Source organism: Leptomonas pyrrhocoris (assembly GCF_001293395.1).
Source record: "Leptomonas pyrrhocoris isolate H10 chromosome Unknown, whole genome shotgun sequence".
In the NCBI taxonomy this organism is placed as follows: Eukaryota; Euglenozoa; class Kinetoplastea; order Trypanosomatida; family Trypanosomatidae; genus Leptomonas; species Leptomonas pyrrhocoris.
Window position 1 is genome coordinate 1,055,606 of NW_015438363.1, and position 21,685 is coordinate 1,077,290.

The 21,685-nt window shown below is 56.0% G+C and overlaps 3 protein-coding genes across 4 annotated transcripts; all 3 read right to left on the reverse strand.

The window, feature by feature from the left end:
• Positions 1 to 1,231: 1,231 nt before the first annotated feature.
• On the reverse strand, positions 1,232 to 13,220 carry ABB37_04530 (hypothetical protein; the record flags this gene model as incomplete). The annotated part of the gene is made up of 1 exon (XM_015802230.1): positions 1,232 to 13,220. The coding sequence occupies exon 1, from the start codon at positions 12,188 to 12,190 to the stop codon at positions 1,232 to 1,234; it is 10,959 nt and encodes a 3,652-aa protein (XP_015659631.1). The 5' UTR covers positions 12,191 to 13,220.
• An 861-nt stretch (positions 13,221 to 14,081) lies between these two features.
• ABB37_04531 (hypothetical protein) lies at positions 14,082 to 15,334 on the reverse strand (the record flags this gene model as incomplete). The annotated part of the gene is made up of 1 exon (XM_015802231.1): positions 14,082 to 15,334. Exon 1 carries the CDS (start codon positions 15,156 to 15,158, stop codon positions 14,082 to 14,084), a length of 1,077 nt encoding a protein of 358 aa, XP_015659632.1. The 5' UTR covers positions 15,159 to 15,334.
• A 1,079-nt stretch (positions 15,335 to 16,413) lies between these two features.
• Positions 16,414 to 17,084, reverse strand: ABB37_04532 (putative RNA-binding protein; the record flags this gene model as incomplete). 2 transcript variants are annotated; one of them, XM_015802233.1, is made up of 1 exon in its annotated part: positions 16,414 to 17,084. In XM_015802233.1, the coding sequence occupies exon 1, from the start codon at positions 16,789 to 16,791 to the stop codon at positions 16,414 to 16,416; it is 378 nt and encodes a 125-aa protein (XP_015659634.1). In that variant the 5' UTR covers positions 16,792 to 17,084. The 2 variants fall into 2 exon arrangements, with proteins under 2 accessions (XP_015659634.1, XP_015659633.1); XM_015802232.1 differs by having other exon boundaries at positions 16,414 to 17,072.
• Positions 17,085 to 21,685: the final 4,601 nt, after the last annotated feature.

A 21,685-nucleotide genomic window follows, 5' to 3' on the forward strand; every position in this document is an offset into this window, starting at 1 on the left:
TTGGTTGTGGTACACAATAAGAATTGGCTTTCGCGATTCGTGATGTTTGTGTTTTTTTTTGCTATTTGGCAATGAATATGCCGATATGACCGTCACAGAAATACCAACCGTTCGACAAGGAGAAGGAAGAAAAAATAGTGGAGGAAAACACTGTCAGAAGACTGCGTACAGGGACAGCAAATAAACAACGTTAACCACACAAACCAGCAATAATAATAATAATAATAAAGAAAACAGTAACTACAAATTGGAGGAATCATAGTCAAGAAAGAAGTCCTCCTTTCTTTTTTTGTAGTTATCGAGGCACCTACAACAAACAATACCGATCAGACACTTTGCTAGCCACCTGCAGTATCCCCCCAAAAAATGATAAGCAGGGAGTTTCATTCAGAGGACACAAGAACACAAGCATAGACGCACGTGGGCATACAAAGCAGAACCATACAAATAAATATATTAATATGCAATGTTGCATCTATCTTTCACACACACACAAACACAAGCCAGCAAAAAGTACTCACAGTTCTGACAAAAAGTATACTTTGAGCACACAACAGACGGTTCGAACCAGCAACGCAGTCGTACTGCATGTGTAAGCCTTGGCGTAAATATGATGGCGAATAATATTAAATATAAAGGAATGAATTCAATACAGCTCGAACGTTAAATTCAAACCAAACAACAACAACGACAGCAGCAAAAACGTAGTAATAAATGAAAACAACAACGCACACCCTTTATTAGCACACGCAAAAACCAGACCAGAAATAGGCCAAGGTTCACCGTATTTTTTTCTTGCTCTTTTGTGTCCTGTGACTCGATGACCGCCTCAAGTATCGGCATTTAGCGGTCCTCTTTTGAATAACAATTGATCCAGCCAGAGAGACAAACCAACGTTGAACTTATCCTATATGTTAAAAACAGCGTGCGAAAACAAAACAAACAAAAAAAAAGGAGGTGGAGGGGCGACATCAACCACAACCGTTGAATCGGAGCGAATCCACCGCTACAAGAAGCAAACAAACAAACCGAATGAAGATCAACAACCGCAGAGAAACAGTACGGAGCAATCCCACTCATAGCGCCTCATCACAGCTTGCAAGTGCACGACACGGACCAAGCAGGAGAGAGAGAGAAAAAAAAAAAGAAGATACGAGAAGCAACAACACCATGGGAGACGGGGCTGCGCTTCGGGTACGCGGCTACCAACACGATTTATGATTACGAACCTCTAAGCCGACCCGATCAGCGTGAAGGCACCCCACGTGTTTGACGACATGCCCTTCGCTCGCGCCTCTGCGATTGTCGTGCGCAGCGCCACGGCGTAGGGGTTACTCAGCTTCCACCGCATCACCTTCCGTAGATTGGAGAGGAAGTGTGCGATAAACTCGCGGTGCTCCTCATTGGGGTCCAGGCCGCGAATCACGTTGAGCCGCAGCACCCGCCGCACCCCGAGCGACATACACAAGTTTGCCGTCATCCCGGCATTCGTGACGGACGGGTAAAAGCCGCGGTCGGCGGTGAGGATGAGGAGGTCCATGTGTGTGCACAGCGGTGGGAGTGGGATGGCGGGGGTGGGCGAGAAGGGCACGGCGGCAGGAGCGACGTGCGTCTGGGCAGCCCCACTTGTGGACTGACTGCTGTTATTGTTGGTGGTGGTACCACTCGTCACTCCGCTTCCAGCGGTGTTGCCGCCGCCGCCGCCCTGCGTTGCCGGCTGCGCTCGCGCATGTTGGAGACTCTGAATGATATCTTGCAACGTCACGACACCGTCTGCCACGCGCACGCCGCCTTGGTCGATGGGTCCGAGAAACATCAGCGCCCGCGTTCGGTGGTTGGCGAAGGCGTGAATCAGCTCCTTGCGTGTGCAACCGCGGTGAACCTGCCACGTCTTGAGCAGACCGTCAAACGTGCCATGGTCTGCAGGGGCTGCAGCGCCGTCTGCCGAGGCATCTGCCCCTGTCGCGTTTACAGCGGCAAAAGCGGAGTCCCGACGCGTGGCGCTGGCCGCATTGGCGGTTGTCTCAGCGGAGGCGGTGGCGGCTGTCGAGGCTTGCGCGAGTAACGTAGAGCCCCCGTTCGAGTGCGGCGGCGTCACGGAGGGCCACGACAGCGGCGAAGCCGTGGAGGAGGCGCTGTTGGTAGGCTTGCCCATTGGTGCTCCAGTGCTGCTGCTCGGGTTGAGTACCAATTGAGAAGCACATGCAGCGCTTCTTGTGGCCTGCGACGATTGCTGGCGCGGGTGCGGCGAGCTCGGAGCGGAGGAATCCGCCGCGGCGACTCCTGTGGACATCTGCGGCTTCGCCGCGACAGTGGCGCCGGTGCTTATGGCGTCGTACGGGATAAATATGTACCGGTTCGCCGTTGGGTCGAGCGCGTCACTCTGGTCGTGCTGCGCTGTCATTCCGTGGTACACGAAGTGCGTCAGCGAGGGCGTGACGATCAACGTGAATTGCTCCCCAAGTGGGGCGTCCTCCCCTCCGTAGTGGGGAGACGGCATCAGACCGGCAAAGGGCAAGTGCAGCAGCGCAATATCTGGCATGATGATCAACGTTTCTGCGTCTTCGTAACTGACGTGCTCGCGGCGCATGCGGTCGATGATGGGCTGCCAGGCGTCGGCGTGCAGGTTGAACAGGCACGAGCGCGTCTCGTCGTCGAGGGCGGTGCGTAGGGCGTCGGGGCGGACGTTGTTGAGGGTGGGACTTGCACTGGCACTGGCATTACTACTTCCCGCCGCTGCTGCTGCTGCTTTCGCCACCGCGCCCCCAAAGGGGTGCGAGGTTGCTGCTCCCGGATCAACGTTGTTGTGGTTGTAACCGCCAGCAGAGGGCGGGGGCGCTATCGCGCGGTCCGCCAATGAGGCCTCCGCGGAAAGGTTCGTCAGCAGAGAATTCACCACATCCTTGCTGTGATACTCCTTCAGGGACACCTGCGTGCGCAGCTTCAGGAATCCGGCCCTGCCAGGCGGACGGATCACCACATCGCACTGCGCCCCGTACTCTGTCGTGTACTCGGCAAAGTAGAAGACAAAGAGGGAATGCGGATGGGCCAGCAGGACAAAGTCGATGGCTTCTGCGGGGGAGTAGGGAATCACGAGACGGCTGACACTGCGAGGGACGAGCAGCAGCTGCACCGCGGCCTCCATCATCTCAATCGCGCCGCGGTAGTACGTCGTGCGCACCGTCGCGGGCTTCCGTTCATGCTGGTTGTCCTCGCCGTCTTGGTGGGCCAGGGTGCCCGCGGCCACACCGGCGCTGTCACGGCCATCGGCAAAGCCTATCCCACGCACGCCGCTGCCGGGCACCAACGGCGATCCCGTGCCGCTCGACCCCACGGCCGAGGTCGGCTCCGACGCGGACCGCCCGGCGTCCACCGGCATCTCCAGCACATCCGTGCCCGCCGCAGCCGCCGCGGGACGACTGCAAATGGACACGTTGGCGAGCGCCGTCGGCGGTGGGATGTAGTTGCTCCTCGCACTCTTTGTCGCACCGGCCACCGCGGCGTTGCTCGACGTCTTCACCGCCGCGGTCGTGATGTTCGGCGTGGTCGGCACGGCCTTGGCGGTACCCTTTGCACTCGCGGACGCCAGCTCGGACGCCGACGTGGCGTCCTTCGTGTCTACCACGTCCTCCGCATCATCAGCGACGTCGCCCATGTTGAAAAACATGTGGTTCATTGCCGCGGCGTTGACGGCGGCGCTCACCGCGCTTGCGTGGTGCTGTGAAACGAGCGCGTCCACGTCATCGTCCATCGTGAGCAGGGCCTCGTCCACCTCGCGCCGCCGCCGCGCCTCGTCTTCGTTTTCCTCCACCACGGCGTCGTTGTCGCCCGCCTCCGACTGTCCGGCGCTGCTGCCACTGAAGTTCAGCTCCAAGTTGTCCGGCTGAGCTGGGTAGTCGCGCAGGGAGGGGTTAGCGCTCGCCGCGAGCGACGGCGGCTGTGTGGCGCAGTTCGGATCCTTCGGGTGGAAGGAGCTTGACAGGTTGCGCCGCAGCACCGACGTATCACTCTCGTCCTCCTCCTCCACGCCAGCTGCTGCTGCTGGTGCACCTCCTTTGTCTGCTGCTTCCGCCGCGTTGTCGCCGACCGGCTGGTCCTTTTGCTTCTCCCCCTCGTCGTCATCCCGTGCTTCTTCCTTGGGCGGCTCCGCTGGCCGGTCCGAGTCGGTCAGGTTTGCACCCCGCATCCCGAATAAACTGTTGTTCGCCAACGCACCACCGCTACCATTCCCACCACCAAAGAAATCGTCTTCCTCCTCGTCACTGCCGTCGCCCCGGTGCAGGCTGCCCGACATGAACGACGACGACGACCGCCGCAGCTCCTCCTCCTTCGCCAGCATCACACCAAGATCGCCGCTGCTGTTGCATAGGCCACTGTCAGTGTAGCGGAAGTCTCCCCCGCTCGCCTCGGAGTCGCTCGTCAGGCACCCACCCGTGTAGGTGAGCGCCGGGTCGACCTGCACCGTGGAGTCGTCTAGGTAGGCGTAGTGCACCAGCCAGCGCGCACTGTCGAGGGCGATGTGTTGGCAGTCCTCGTTCAGCGTCTCGGCGAGGGCGAATGCGTTGAGCGTGGCCTCGTGGTAGTGCCGGGCCTGCATGTTTTGGCTCTCCGACGCGTAGGCGGCCGACAGGGCCGAGTTCGCCCGGCCGAGCTCGACCCAGTTGCACAGGTTCCGTGCCTTGGCGGCCCAGCTCTGCATCACCTTGATCGCATCGGCCGGTTTGTTGAGCCCCATGCGCGCCTTGGCCCGCATGCTGAGCAGCCGCCCGTTCCACTCCGCCGACTTCTCCTGCACCTTCTCGCGGTTGTCGAGGGCCGCGATGCAGGCGTCGTACTGGCCGAGTTGGAGGTTGGCGTTGGCCAGTGCCTCGAGCGCAAAGCGACGGTCTGCCGCGGCGTCCTCGCCCTCCTCGCCGGTGGCCAACTTCTCTAGCTCCTCCGCGGTCTTGACGACGTCGAGGTACATGCCAGCGCTCTCCTGCCCCGCCACGATGTTGCGCTTCGTCTCGCGACTCACTTCTTTGTCTTCGTACTCTTTCGCGAGGTCGCTCACCTTCGCCCAGGTCTCGCGTGCTTCGTCTAGTGACCCGGCGGCTGTGTAGAGCCTGGCGAGACTCAGCATGGAGTTGTAGGCGAGCAGCTTATCGTTGCACTCGTTCGCGTAGTCGAGCACGAGGTTGTGGTAGTGGATCGCAGTGGTCGGCTTGTCCAGTGCGCGGTACACGTTCGCGAGTTTGCTCAGCACGAGACTCTCACAGGCGCGTGAGTCCATGCGTTCCTCATCCGCCACCACCGCACGCAGGTCTTTCGCCGCCGTCGATGCCGCTAAATCGCGGTTCAGCAGGTTGTCCGCTAGAAGCCCGTCCTCCTCGTCCCACAGGAAGAATTCCTCGTCCAAAGGCACCACTTGGCCCCAGCACTGCGTTGCGCTGCTGCTCGCCATTGCGGTGATCCCTGCAGCGTTGTTGTAGTTGTTGGTGGTAGTGGCCGTGGCGCTCACGGCATCCCCACCTCCACCGCGTGTGCTGCTGCCGGCGCCACCCACCGTTGCTTGGTGACTTACATTCGCCGCACCGGCCACGTTTGCTGGCACCTGCGAGGTCGCCAGAGAGTTCGTGTCGTCGTGATTGCCGCCAGCTGTGGACGTGCGAGGCGACGGCGCGGCATTGCTCGGGGTGGCGTATTGACTTGCACGGCGTCGTGATTGCGCAGCGGCGTTGGCGGCTTCGACTTCGCTCATCGAGATGACCAATGCGTGCGAGTAGCTCTTCAGCGCCTCCTCCCAGTTCTTGATGAGGGATTGGGCGTCGCCACTGATGATGAAGATGTCGCGCAGGGCCTTGCGGATGTGCGACTTGCCCTCGCGCAGCGCGAAGAGCGCCGTCATGCATTCGCTGGCGCTCTCCATGTGTACACGCAGGGTCGGCGTGCTGGGGGACGCCTTCGCTGGGCCGATGGACGTGCTGCGGACGCCGCCGCTGGTCCCCGAGGACTGCGTCGCGAGGAAGGCGCCACTGACGCTAGAGTTACCGTTGTTCCAGAAGTCCGCGTCGGCGCTGCCTCCGTGGGTCTGCGGTACGGTGCTCTGACGGCTGCGCGCGTGGTCGTCATCGTGCGCTGGGTTTTCGCGGGAGGGGTCGACGCCGCTGCCGGGATCACCGCCGGCCGTGTTGGAGCATCGCGGGCGTAGCGGCGCGTCCTCCGGAGAGTTGAACTCAGGGCTGTGGTAGCTGGAAGAGGAGGTGGACTTTCGCCGGGCAACGCTAGCGCCGGTGGTGCTCATGTTGTTGTTCGTAGTACGGTGGATGCTCAGCGAAGCGGCATTCATATGATTCATGTGCAGCGGTGGCACATCCGTGGTTAGGATAGGTGACGCGGCCGACGCCGTCGTGTCCGCCCCACCGCCGCCCGGCTTCGTCGCACTCACCCCGTCGTCACTCTCATCGTTTGCTGCTGCTGCTGCTGCTGCGGTCGTCTTTGCGGCCGTGGCCGGTGCGGTGAGGCGCGGCAGCTCCAAATTGCGCGTCGCATACGGCGACGTCGTCGTTGGCGAGACGTTCTTGTCGCTACCGCGCACCTCCTCCAGGGCGCCGCGCAGCTTCGTGCGAATCGTGTAAATCCACGCATCACTCTCTTGAAGAAGCTGGTCCACCTGGGTAACAGCCCGCAGCGCGCGCTCGCCGTCAAACTCGGCCAGACAACGAGCGTAGAGCATGTACACTGCGATCTTGACGGAGCAGACGTAGGTGCGCAGCACCACATCTTCCGCGGTGTATGGGTCCTCGGTGGGGTCAAGGATTTCGCGCCACATCGGCGGCCTCACCAGCGCGGAGCTCGGCTTGTGCTCAATGAGCGGCTCCAGCAGCAACGCTGCCTTGCGGGCCTGGTTGAGCAGCAGCAGACCTTTGCAAATGACGATGAGGCTGCACGGCACAGCCGTCAACAGCCGCTTCGGGGTACCGCCTTTCGTCTGCCACCGCTGCAGAGACCGTTGCGAGCTGTAGGCGTTGCTCACCGCGTTGCTCAGCTCCTCGCGCCGCTCCCGCACGTTCACCTCGTGCTCCGCCTGCGTCACATAGGAGAGGGCCAGCATGCGCTCACTCTCCGCCACGCGCCAGGCAAACTCCAGATCATCCGCGGCCGCCGCGGACGTGCCGATGATGTGCTCCTCCGCGGTGTAGAGCTGGCCAGAGCCGGCGCTGCGGAAGTGCAAATTGCGGTGGAAGTGCTGCCGTGGGGCTGCCGTCGTCGCACCGGACTTCGCACCAAGTCCGGACGTTGCCGTGGAACTCGCGTTGTTCGCCGTCCCCATCGCTGCCGCTGCAACCACCACCGCTGACGCCGCTGCTGCCGTATCGGCGTCCTGCAGCGACTTCTTTGCGATGTTCACCGCTAGCTTAAAGATCTCGACAGACTTCTTGTAGTCCTTCGTCTTCATCAGCTGCGAGCCTCGTTCCATGTACGCGGCAAACAGCTCCGACTCGCGCGAGCGACGACGCAGCATTTGCAAAACCTGCGCGCACTGCGAGAAGTACTTGGCTGCCTTGGCGTGGTCGTTAAAGGCAGCGTGAGCCATCCAGCACTCCTTCAGCAGGTAAACGTACGACCGCAGCAGCTTCGAGCGGCAGTCTGCAAAGCGAATAATGCAGTCTCGCCGCGGGCGCGGCGCCAGCACCTGCAGCATCTGCTCACACAGCCGCGCTTGTGGCAGCACAAACTGGACCGTTTCAATCACGGCTCCGTAGACGCGGCACGCCGCCTGCGCGCGGACGAGCAGCACCATGGACTGCAGGTACCGCAGGGCGGAGAAGATGGTTTGGCTGTGACCCGTCCAGTCCTTCTTTTCGAAGCGGAAGTGCTTCTGCGCGTTGCGGAGTGCCTCGACTGATTTTCCGGCGGCGAGGCGGGCGTTGATGAGGGAGACGAGGGAGCGCTGACGGGCGCGGAATTCGCCAAAGACGCCGGCGACCAGGCGTTCCTCCTGCGCGTTCTTCTCCGCCTCCTCCAGCCGAGGGGGCTTCGCGCTGAGACACTGCTCCCCCCGCTTGTGAAGGGCAGCAGACCACGCCATGTTCACAATGCGCTCCAGCGCGATGCCGCTCAGTGGAAAGCCGAACGGGTAGAGAGAGGGGGGTGGAGGCGGCCGCGGAGGGAAGGCGGCGGCACCTGCTGGCGCGACGTCACCGCCGGCCAAAAAGCTCGGCGTGGTGCTGTCGCCTTCGCTGCGAATTGGTGTTTCTCCGATGTTGGCGGTTTGCTGTGTTTGCGTTGGCTGCTGCGACGTTTGGTTCGGCTGCTGACTCGATAGCATCGGATCGGCCTCGGGGGCCGGGGTCGTGTTGCCGGAGAGGGTCATAATGAACCCAAACGGGGTCCAGGTGGCGGACTGATCTGCCGGGTAGGACGCGTACGGATCCGCTGCGTTGTTGGTCGGGTGGGCGATGTGCAAAGCTCCCGAGGCCGTCTCAACGTCGGAGCCACCGCCGTCACGGCCGAGCTGCAGTGAGCCAGCCAGCGGGGTGCTGTAGTTCGAGGCAGCGGCGTTGCTCGCGTTGGACGACAACAGTTGATGCGCCACCAGCTGCGAGTTCGGGAGGCCACGATGGGAGAGCGCAGGGGACGCGGCAGAGGCGCTGGAGCCGAAATGAGAAGGGCTGGGCGCCGTTCCTGTGGCTGCCGCCGCGCCGGTCCCACGAGAGGATGTGTCCTCGACACTGAATTTCGTAGGCGTGAGGGCCACGGCGGGGGCGGGGTGTTGCGGACTCGTGCAGGTTTGCAACAGCGAGGCGCGCTCGCTGATTGTGGGCGGCACCAGGAGCGTAATCCCTGTGGCGGCCGCAGAGGGGCACGATGTGGTCTTTTGCTGCTGCTGCGATGGAGAGGCAGAGGCGGTCGCCGGAGGGGGGACGGGTTCGCTGAGCGTGTTCGCATCTGCTGCCGCCGCGAACGCGGTGGTGGTAGTGGCCGCCACCTGCGTCGGAGAGGCGGCGGAGCTGGTGCCGCGGCGGATGTTGCGCCGCGTCATCGCCGACACGCTGTAGCGTTCCATGCGAGAGCGCATACTGCGGTAAAGCACGGCGAAGCGCCGCTCCCGCTTGCTCTCTGCCCAGTTGTCGGAGCCGAAGAAGTAGGCCGTGGCGAGGCGGCAGAGGGTCGTGGTGTCCGTGATGCCTTCCAGCGCGCGCGGCGACTCCGGCGCGGAGGGACAGAATTGGGTGCTGGCGGCGCTCTGCTGCTTCAGGAAGGACTCGTCGATGAAGGGGAGGGAGGAGCTTTGCGGCACCGCCGGAGACGTTTTCTCGTTCGTGTCACTCTTGTCCGTCATGGTGGCATCCGAGGTGCTGCGGGGCACGATGGAGTTGGCGTACATCGTCATTTCCGCCTCGATGGCGTTTTCCAAGTATGCACACCACGTGTCGCTCACAGCTCTGCGGTAAACGAGCTCGAGCTGCGCGACAAGGTCATCCATCACGAGCGTCGGGTCGTCCATCATGGCTTGGATCGAGGAGGCCAACGGTGGACTCATCTTGATCACGATGGGGTTGGGAGGGGCAGCGCTAGCCGTAGAAGTGGGATTCATCGTCGCAGCGCCACTACCACCACCACCGCTTATTGTAGTCGTGTTGATGGTGCCACAAGGGGTCGTGTTAGTCGCAGCGTTTGTGGCAGACGAGGGCAACGAGGTCGAAGGAGAAGGGGACAGCGTGGCCGACGTCGGCGCCCCGGATGTGCCCGCTGCCACCACACGCGGAGACGCCATCGGCGTCGAAGTCGGGGCCGCCGTCGCGAGCACCGTCGGATCGGTGTGGCGCAGCTTCTCCGCGTGGCGATGAATGTTTGCCAGCAGGTGACGCGGCTTCGGCTCCTGCAGCATGCACATCACCATCTCTCGCCCGTCATCCCGCAGGAAGCTGGCGCAGAGGGTGCACTCCGCCACGAAGTGACCCGGCGAGTTCCCCATCCACCCATCCAGCTCCTGCACGACCGCCTCCCAGTCGATGTACGGGAGGTCGTCGTAGGGGTCCGCATCGTGGCTGGTCTTCTTGGAAAGAGGCCCCGCACCGGCCTCTTCGGCGCTGTGCTCCTCCGCGGCGCCGTTTGTGGGGGCAGAAGGTGCCAGCGGCGGCAGCGCTGAGGCGAGTGGTGGACGCCGGCCCGCGCCTGCCACGCTGTTGCCGGTCGCCACGAGTTCAGCCGCCATGCCTGACAGCGACATGTCGAGCGCCGCCCGTTCAGCCGACCCGGATGGAGCATTCGTCTCCGGCAGCACAATGCCAGCAGAAGCACTGCCACCACCACTCCCAACTCCCCCGTTTGCTTTGCTGTTGCGTCGTCGGTTGTTGCCGTTATTGTTGAACATCTGCAGGTGATGGCGCAGGATGGCCTTGATGATGGCCCACGTGGCTAGAAGACACGCCACCGTCAGCATCTCCTCCAGAATCTTCTTGTCCTCCTTGGAGACGGAGTAGCCGACGCTGCTGTCTGGGGAAAGGATGCTGTTTTCTTCCAAGGCGCGCCTCATCTTCCCGACAAGAGAAGGCCGATAAGCGGCGGTGCCGGTGCCGGTGGCCGTGTGGGCGCCACCACTCGGCGGAAGCGGCGACTCCTTCGGCGTCGGCTGCTCGCTCCCGGTCGCCGCGGTGGTGATCAAGACGGTGGGGATCGGCAGCACCAGCAACTCCACATCTTCGGGGGACCGGGGAAGCGCCTCGGACCGGCTTAATCGCAGCTGCGGCGAGGTTAAGAGCGCTGCCGCCGCGTCCACGTCCGGCTGCCGCGCCTGGCGGGTCGGCGTCAGGGAGCCCGACGCTGCCTTGTCATTTGCAGCGGGCAGCACCTGCGAGAGGCGCTGCCAGCGGAACTCCGTCGTGCTGCCTGACGGACTCGTTGAGGAGGCCGCCGGCACCCCAAGTGCGAATTTTTCCATCGCACGGCGGCGCACATCGGCCAAAAGAACGCGGTCGATGCGGACAATCACCTCGACAATCTGCAGCAGAAGGCAGCGCCACTCATAGTGCGTGAAGATGACAGGCGCCGCCGGGGCGGGAGACGATGCAGGGGAGGACGAGGAGTCAGGGTAGGGGACGGCGACCATCGACAGCTCCGCCGACTCCACCGGTGTCGCGATGGTGGAGGGGTCGCGCGGGGTTGCCACATCCATCTCGGTGCGCGTGCTGTCGAGAAGAGCGCTGCTGTTGTTGGTGTTTTCGCCCCAATTCATGTTGGGTGCCTCCGCTGCGGAGCCCCCGGCGCCGGCATCCGCTCCTTCCAGCAGACCCGACGGACCGCTGGTGGAGGAGGAGGGGGAGACGACGCAGTTACTCTGTGTCATCGACTCTCGCATGTTGCGGCCGTCGGCACTCCCCCCACCTGCCGCCACCGCCGCCACCGTAGCAGCAGTCTTGTCTGGACGTACTTTTTCCTCCTCCGCGATTGTGTTCTCCGGCACCTCCTGCAGACACACATCGAGTGCGTCAATCATCTCCGCACGGATCTTCTGCAGGCTCTGCAGCCTCTCTCGGGTGTCCGCCGCCGGTGAGGTGGGGCTGTGCGCTGTCGTGGTCGGTGCCGTGTTCGGTTGACTGATGGGCGCCTCCGCCGCGAAGGTGCCCCCCGTGCGCGCGCCACCGGAGTTGACGGGCACGACATCCAACGGGGACGGGGCGGCGGTGGAGAGGAGGGAATGGGTAGAGCGGGGGCTGAGGTTGGACAGCGGCTCTGCACCGGCGCCGACGTGGCCCTCGGCAGCTTCTGCGGTGGCGGCCTCGTCCTCTTGCTGCTGCTGCTGCTGCTGCTGATGCAACGCTTCACTTCGCTCCTGCACCACACGCTGGATGTGCCGCAGAACGTCTTGCGTACTCGTGTTCGGCGGCAGTCCTTTCAGAATGCTAGAGGAGGCGAACATGGAATTGTCGCCGAAGGCGGAAGGCATACCGAAGAGGGGGGATTCGATAAAACTTGTGTCATCGTTTTTCTTGGTGCTGTGTGTGCCGGGGAGACCGGCCGCTGCGCTGCGGTTCGCCAGGGTGCCTTTCCCGCTGTTCACGCCTTCGCTGGCGGAGCTGCTCGCGCCGGCGTTGTTTGCGCCGGTCTCTGCCCCCGCTTTTTGTTTGGCATCTCTACCGGCATCGTCGCGACCGCTGCTGCTGACTTTTTTGAGAAAGCCAGCGATGCTTTTAAAGCTCAACATTGTCTCGCTCCTTATGTTCTAGAGATTTGTGTGGACGAATCGGAGGCAGAATCGGTGACTCGCTTCTCAAGAAGAAAAGAAGAAGCGAAAGAGACAATATATAAAAGGAAATGTGTCGAAGAGTAATTTGCAGCTATACCCAGTTCGCCGACTGACTTGTTTGCCGTGAATACACCTGCCTTTACGAAATACACAACAAAGCTCTTGGTTTGAGGAAAAAAAAAGGCCCCCAAAAAGCACAAGGACGACCAAACACACAGCACGAAAGCGCAAACACACACAGAAGGAAAATACGCAAGTACGAGGAACCAGCGCTTTCGCATACATCAATGGCAATGCCCAGAAGAAAAAAAAAAGAAAATGCCAAACAATACAACCACACCAACAAGCTAGAAGAACAACGCAGGTGTGCAGGTATATTAATAAATAATGAAGCAGAGAGATACTTATAAACGACGTCTCGTCAGTTGGCGAACACTTGAAAAATGAGACGTCCACCTCGATCTGCCAGTGCTGCGGAGAAAATAATAATGTACGCAACAACACCGCCAGCAAGTAACCGCCAGTGCGACCAGCAACAGCGACAGGAAACAAGAAGAAAAGCAAAGGAGAAAGAAAAGGGCGATTTGTGCTTTACACAGCAGCGCGCAAAGAGAGAGCTACTCAGCTTACCGACTGCTGATACAAAACAACACCAACACCACCACAGAACCGTATTGTATCCGTAGAGCATATATAAATGTTGGGGAAATCACACACGCACACAAAGAAAAATAATACACAGCTGTAATGAAGAAATGCCGTGTGTGGGTGGATGTGTGGGCGCCCTGCCACACCCGTCCTCCTTCCTACAAAAACAACAACAACAACAATAAACCTGCTCTTCTGGTTTCTTCTCTTGGTGAAGGGATGAGTGCAGTGAAGGGGAGAGATGCGTAGTACGTGCAAATAGCTCGCACGAGAACAATGACAAAAGGAGAAGTACACAAAAAAGAATCTGGGAATGGTGTCCGGAAATTCGTAACATCCCTGTGCAACACACAAGAGCGCCACACGGTAGAAAATGTGGGGTGGTGCAGGCCAAACAAAGGTTTCGTTACGGAGAAAGAGCGAAAACAGAAAAAGAGAAGAGAGAGGGAGAGTGAGTTGGAGAGGCAGAGAAGCACGACACACCTCCCTCCCCAAAATGAGACCGAGGGTCTGCATCGGCTAGGCGAGAAGCAGTAGGACCTTTCCTCATCGTGTTCAAGAAGCCGCTGAGAACTCTGCACGCATAAGAAGAAATAATTGCGTTGCATCTTGCTAGCAACGAGTTTTCGTAGCAAACAACAGCAACATCCCCATCAGTAAAAAGGCGAACTTTGCCACCTACTGATCCGGAAAACGTCGACCATTTACCAGCGTTGCCTTCGCGCTGACCGCAGTTCCTTGTGCTTGTGTGGCTCTTCTCTTTGACGCCTGCTGCCTCTCGCCTTACGGCGCAGGTAGCAACAGCTCTCTCATGTTAATTCACAGAAAAAACAACAACAAATTCACGATGAGGGAAAATCAAAACAACCAGAAGATTAAAAGAATGCTGGTAGCGAAAACACAACAAAACAAACCCCTGCGCATCTCGACCGCCACGACCAACCTCCCGGCGTAGGTTGTGGGGCATCCGCAAAGAGAGAGAGAGAGACCCAATGACTCCGCATTCTGAGGAAAGAATGCTTTCAGCCAACGTTTCCGCCGTCATCGCCAAAACTACCGCTGCTGCTCCAGAATCCGTCGAAAATAAAAAGAAAAAACCACTCTTCGTATTATCCCACCCGATTCCATGCAGCACTGTCAAACCTGCTCGCCAATTCCACCACCACCACCAAACTTCTCTTCCTTCCCTTCTTTTCCCTCTTTACAGGCCACTCGCCTCCGCGTTGCCCGCACGCCCCCACCACACCACCCACGGCTCCTGCTCGTGCGCCTCACGAGAGATGTGGTCGAGGTAAAAGGTGGTATTGTGAAAGACGCGACGTTCCCACCCAGGCGGGAGGCGGCCGCGCATCGCAGACGTTAGCGCCGTGCCGCTGCGCCTGTGCGAGGTATCCGCCGTGCCGTTCGGTGCCACGGCGGCCTTCCCGTCGGAGGTCAGGGCGTTCGCCATTTCCGACAGCGCCCGTGGCGCGTGCGAGCCCCCGCGTGAAGACGGTGACATTACTGGGGTGGCGGCTGAGGTCGTTGCTGCGGTCGTTGTTGTGGCTGCTGCTGCTGCTGCTGCCGTCGAGGCGCTTGCGTTTTCGTTTGGGTAGGTGTCCCCGGCCGGGCAGAAGGCGCGGTAGATCTCCTCCCCTGTCGCGTCCGCGGCGACGTGCGTGACGCCGCTGAGGCGGCCGCGAGCGAGGATGACGCGCAACTCGGGAATGCGTGCCGAGTAGAGGGCTGCGTTGCTGTTGGAGGAGGACGGATGAGGGGGGAGCGGTGCCGCTGTAATTGCCACGGCGGCCACCGTGGGTGGGGCAGAGAACGGTGGGTGTTGCAATGGCGGTGCCAATGGAGGCTTCACCTGAGGAGGAGCCGGTGCGGGAGAGGGTGCATGCGGTGACGGGGGTCGCTCGTAAAAAGTCACAGGTAGAGTGCTCGGAATGGAGCTAAATGTAGCTGGCAGACACGGCGGAGGCGGAGCTGCGGTTGCTGCTGCGTTGCTAGACACATCTTTACGCGGAGGAGGGGGAATGGAAAGCGGGTTTGTGGATATTGTGGTGGTTGGCGCTGGTTGTGCGGAGGCCTGGGAGGTGGAGGATGACCGCGGAGGCGGTGGAAGCGGCGGCGGAGGTGCAGTCGGATCCAACGACTGTACTTGCGCCTGCGCTGCGGCCGTGGCGAGCTGCTCGTTGATGAATGTGTGGGCGTCTACCCGGTACGGAGGAACGTAGGACATGGACGGTGCAGTGTCCTGCCGTGCGGCGCCTGTCACGTGATGCGGGTGACTCATGGTACGAGACAGCAGTTCATGAACATACGCGCATATACAAACAAGACCAATAAAACAAAGAAAGACAGGCGATGAGCACCAACAACAAATTAAGACGGTAGGACAAAACCAACTACTACAAACAGTCGACACGAGCCTGTAATGATTTCAAACAAGGAGATGCAAGAACGCAAAACTAAGAAGAAGATGAGGATGAGGAACAAAGAGAGAGAGAGAGAGCAGCGGGACGGCAGTGATAGTAAAAGAAAACCAACCGAAAACCAGTACTTTGGTTTGCGTGGTGGTTGCTGCTCTGCCACTTTCATCTCTGATAGACACCCACGACTGCGTGTTCCAACTTGTCCGATGAAAAAACAACAACAACAACAACAGAAAACAAAACTAATGATCGCGCTGATTTTCCGTTGCTCACACCGCAGCAGCGCCTCCAGTTGTACGTGAGGCATGCGTGCACCGGCTGCGAAGACACACCGTGCAGCGATTCTTTTCCCCTTTTCCTTTTTCCGGGTTTAGATGCATCACTTCCACAGCGGCGCAAGACACAGTAAAGTATTTATATATCTTTTCTTACAGTTGGCATTACATTCTACTAGACATTCAAGACTGTATGCGCTTTGTGGGGTGAGTCACAAGCCGCGGTTGTTGGCACTTGTATAGAATAATGTGGCCTGAAAGGTGCGAACACAACAACAAGAACAAAAATAAACAAAACACAGGCTGGACACAGACGCACATGAAACCGCAATCGTAGTAATAGCAGCAGCGCTTTAAAGCGGTCAAAGAAAAGAAGGAAAAAAGAAAAAAGAGAAGAAAATGGAAGCAGCTGTAGTATTCTGAAAAAGAATAAGACCCCACAGTTTAACCACCACATACCGGCGCACACGCAACCAACCATCACGCCTACATGTAAGTTGACCGCTACCCATCAACGTACAGGGAGACAAGAGAGAGAACACAATCGAAAAGAAAGAAAAACACACGCACACGGTAAGCAAAGTAGCAGGAAAGAAACAAACACACAAACAAACATAAAAAGAAGTACGCAAAAGAAGGAGAACGTACAAAGAAAATCCGAAATGATAATAATAACAATAGAGAAAATAGTAATAGGGAAAAATCAATGGGGAGGGAGGGAAGCGTGTATATTTCCCGTGTCTCCCGTGGAAATCAAACCACACGAAGCAAACTATTATTTGGTGAGACTTCAATTGCTTTTCACTTTTCTTTCCTCCATACCTTTCGGTTTTTGCTTTCTTCACGCAGTTGGCTGCGGCGGGGGAGGGTTTGTGATATTCTTCTCGCGCAGCTTCAACGCGTGCTCGTAGCCAAACGGGGAAATGCGCTCGCTGCGACGACAATACGACACCTGGAGCGGCTTTTCACGTCCCATGTTGTAGCGGTCGTGCATCGACATAATCGCAAAGTCGGCCTCATCTGTCTGTCGGAAGGTCACGAAGCCGCTACCGGTGCTCTTGCCGTCCGCGTCACGCAACACATTGGTGTGGATGACGTGTCCGTAGAAGGAGAAGATCTGCCGCAAGTCGTGTTCTGTCGCATCAAAGTTCAGCTGCCCGACAAAAAGACGCGCCGTGCCCGACTCCGCCTTCTCGCCGCCGTTGGTGGAGCCCGTCATTGCCACGGAGAGAGAGAGAAAGAAGAAGAAAGAAGACGAAGAAAAGCGCGCGTGTGTGTGAATGATCAATGATGATGATAATAATAATAATAAAAATAGGTATCTATAATTCAGGTCGACACTCGAGAGGAATTTTTGTTTTTACAGCAACAATGATAATAATAAAAACAAAAGAATGTGGTAATGAGGAATAGAAGAGCAGTTGGGGGAAATACACTGAGGTAAACTTAGGTGCGACAGAGAGCGAGAAAGAGAAAGGAGCGGGTGGATTTCAAATACCCTTGAACGGAATCCGTGTTGTGCCGTTTTGCATGATGTGAAGAACGATTGTTTTTGGATGCAGTGTGGAAAGGAGAAGGAAGGAAGAGAGAGAATAGGAGGGGAAGGAAAAAGACGAGGTACAGGTTGAACAGAAAAAAAAAAGGTTTGCAAACGCATCTCTCTGGACGCACACGCATGCGGCCTCCCTCTCCCTCTCCCACACACACCGCCTTGAGATTCTCTTTTCATCCAGACCCCAGCAATACATCACGGCTGTGCGAGGTAGAACGACACAAAAAAGGAGTTAGGTTCGCAGTTGCAGTGAGACTCGTGCTGAAGATCATCGAGAGGTCTTCTCGCACACACGCATGCACAGGTGCCGCCATCAGTTTCGAAAACAGCCTCGACCTTTGTTCTTTTCGTCCACACAGAGCTCAAGCCGACCAGCTGCGGTCAGTGCTGCAAAGGATTTGGTACATCCGTTGATGGAGGCGACTTCCTCTTCTTCTTTCCAGAGAAAAAAGGAAAACAAGCAAACAAAAGAAAGGTGTTTTCGATTTACTTCGATTGTTAGACTTGCAGACCAAATCTGATTGTGGTGCGCAATAGTAAAAAAAAAGGAATAAAAATAGGTATTACTTCACAGCGGTACGCATCGGGCTGCAGATCAATGAACGCAGTTGGCAAGGATAAAGGGGACTCTAGGATATAAAACTAATAGAGGCAAAAATAAAAGGATACATGGATGCGGAAAACAAGGCTGACATAAGACTCTCTCGCGCAGGCGGAGAAACACTCATACCCTCAAAGGAAGAGAGCAGAAAAAGAAAAAGAGAAAAAAAAAACAATAGCTCATCACCAATCTGAAACGAAAGGGATCGTAGCGCATCAGGATAAGATTAGAGAAAAGTGAATCCAGTCAGGCAGACTACCATCGAGCAAACAGGTACGATAGGTAACTCATTTGAAGCGAATGAGAATGCAAGAGAGAAAAAAAGGTGTTCGGATAGGCTCGTCCCTTTTTTCTTCTTTTTTGGCTGTCGCTTTTAGTTCTACTGAAACCTTCTTCGACCCTCTCACCATGATCAAGACCTTCGCTTTATTCTCGTGGTGGCGGAACGAGAGTCTAACACACCGCGAAGAAGCAACCGCACCGCAGTGCTCCTCTCATCACCTACTCCTCTGTCTCCTCCGCCTCCTGTATGGCAACGGAAGACGCACACACACACACACACACACACACAAACAAACAGAATAGAAGAAACCCAAAATGCAATAAAAAAAACACAGCTGTTACAATAAACGAAATAGAAGAGGAGCGCACGCAGAGCGCGGAGGTTCAAATCGCTTGGTTTGAAGCCAAGAACACCAAAGGAACTATGCAAGTGATGCTTAGACACATGCACACGCACACGCACACGGTCTGCTTTTTTTTTTGTGTTCCCGACGTACAGAGAGTTGGACTCAACTACACCGCGACAGCTCCTCGGAGGGAATACCTTTCTCTTTTTTTTTTGGATTCTACTGTGAAGGAAGGCGTATAACTTAAAAAACTTTTATTATTATTGCTGTTGTTAGTATTAGGTTTGCATTCTATGACGAGGTTTCGAATGGAGGATAAATAAACTTGGAAGAAAAAACTGCAGCAGCAACAAAAAGGTCGACTGCGAAGCGAATACTCGGAAAAAAAAGAAAGAGCGCGAAGTCACTTTATCTATCTTCAACAAACACCAGCAGCAACAACAACGAAAGAACGAAAAAGCGAGGCAAGATGAGACGAGAAGAAGGCAGAGACTTTTCTTTGAGAACAGAGCAAACCTACAAAGAGAGAGAGAGAGAACGCAGGTTTTCTGCAGAAGATGCGTAGATGATCCGTACACACTTCTTTTCCTCCCTTCTTCTCCATCCCTCTAAGCCCTTCCCTGTTGACTTCTTTCTTTCTTTCTTTCTTTCCCGACCAATGCCGATACGTCATCAGGCGAGTCAGTGAGGCCACTTCATTCCTATCGCAGCGTCTTCCACCTGAAGGTCCTGCACAAACACGTGGAGAAGAACAGTAGCAATAATAGAATTTATAACAAAATCTCTCATCGTTTTCTCCCCTTCGTGTGGAAACAAGAAAGAAGGAAAACAGAAGGGAAAAAGATGAAGCTCTTCCGGAGAAGAATAACAACAGCAAAAAGCCAGAAAAATGAGTTTTTTTTTTCTTGAAAGAAAAGAGAATGTGGACAGACGGTGACGCGCACCTTCTTATTATGGTTATTAAACTTCGTCATTTCAGCGAAAGGAATAAAGTGCGATGGAGCAAGCGGGAAAAAGAAAACTAGAGTTTACGTAGTATGGGATACTCAAGAGAAAACCAACAGCGAGCTACAACAGCAAAAGGAGGGAGTATACTTTGAATCATCTCGTGTGTATGCTTCAAAAAAAAAAAAGGTTTTATACGTGCTCGTTAAAGGCGCAATTTTGTCTTTTCCTGCTTGACTTCCAAGGAGAGGAAGGTGTAAGCTTTCTACGGGTTCATCGCATATTACAAGTGGAAGGCACCAAAGAAGTGGGTACTGGCGCCGCTGAAACGATCGGAAACGATGGAATGCGTTGTATGCTCGAATAGGTGAGATTCGCACCAGGCAAGAAGAGGAGAGCCAGGAAGGGACACGTATGCGCGTCGCGTCGTTCGCGTGGTGCGGAGAACGAAAAGGAGAAAACGCTCCCCAAATAACAAACAGCAAACACCACCAACAAACGACGAGGCCTTTTCGATTTGTGGGCGATGCTGCATCGCAGGGAAGAGAAGACGTAAAGAAGGAAATAAAACAAAAAAAACGGAGAGAGAAAAACGGACGAAACACACACGCACAGAAGCGGTGATACGAACGACAATGATGAAGTTTACTACGTAGAAGGGAAAATAACACACACTAAGAAAATGCCATAACTAAGTTCTACCATAAAGAAAAAAGAAAAAAAGAAAGAGGATAACGTTAGAGGGTTATGAGAAAACAACAGCAACAACAAAAACACATTTTCGGTTTTGTGAAATACATAAATATATATTTGGCGGTTGGTGCGGACGGAAAGGAGAGGTAAGCACGACCCCCGAAAACCTATACACCGCACGGAAGACAAAAGAGACAGCCCAAGAGCCATTCAAGAAGAAATCACGAGGGACGATAAAGAGAATTCAAAGGCACCGCTGCAAAGCCCCCGTTTTTTTTTTCAATAACGAGGAGCCAGTGTAAAGGGATAGGAGAAGGGGAAAGCAAGAACAATACCATCTTCCAACCAAGCCGTGAGTGAGATAAAAATGGGAGAAAGAAGAGGAAAAGACACCTCGACAACGCCCTGCTTTGCGAAGAGCTGACGGTGACACAAACAGGGACAAATCGAAGCTGCATGGCGTTGCTGATGCGTCATTGAAGGACAAAACAAAAGAAATGAGAACATTAGAAAACAACCCCCCAGAAAAATAGTAGTGAAAGAATGGATTTCAGAGGGGGGGGGGGAGGACAAGGAAACGGGAGTCAAGACACCGCTTTGCGTGTTGTGGAAAGAGAAAGAGAGAAAAAAACTGTCAGCTAAGCTTCAGAGAATCGACAGAAATGAAACACAGAAAAAGAGCAGAAAAGAAGTCAATGCCACGTTGGACTCGCAGCAGTCGCGACGCGCAACGGCAAACACTACTTGACAAGTGGCCGCAACAACAACGACGACACCAAAAACAACAGCTGGCTAATCCTCGGGTTCGAAGAGACTACCAGAATCAGAATCAGAATAGTAATAAATATATATACTGCGGGTAGACATGACACAGGGATTAATAGTAATAATAATAAAACATGTCAGCCCAAAGCCGTGTATGCAAAGCTATTACACACATATGTTTAAAACAATGTAGATGAAAGGAGAACAAGGAGGAACGTAAAAAGAGTAACGAGAAATTTGGGGGCGGGGGAGGGGGGGGGGGAAACAATACATAAAAAACACCCCTCCCCTAACACACATACACACGCCCACCCAAATATTTGCATGCATACGTCATGAAATATCTTTCCGCCTGACCTTGAACCTTTTCCGTATCCCCTTACCCTCTTTCGCTTGCTTGGAATTCCACGTTGACCCTCTCCTTTGGCTTCCTTTGCTCTTCTTTCTCACTGTCGCCTACTTTTACATTCTGCAGTGTTTGCCAAAGCTTAGAGACGCGGAGAAAACATGACTCTAGTGAAGCGAGCGAGTAAAAGCTGCAGCAAAGAAGAAAAAAAAAGCGGTTACATCTGGATGCGTGAGACAGCAGATGAAAATCAGAGCGGTGAATACGTAAAACGGAAAGCCATCGGAAGGAGACCCGAACGGAACAGAGACATGCACATGTATGTAGAGGGATCACGCCAAGGACGACGAGAAGGTTCAAGGTCTTCTGCAGTAGGTGGCTGTAAAAGAGAACAATGCGAAGAGCAGGACGGCGCCGCCTCCCTCCCCCTTCCAACTCCGACACAAACTTCGACAGCGACAGCAGTAGAATTCGAAAGAAGAAATATGCTTTGAAGACGAGCAAAAAAGAAAAAAAGGTATTTGCTTTTAGTAGACCGTGAAGAGAAGGCAGTGACCGCGTTTATCGCGCCTCCCAGAAAAA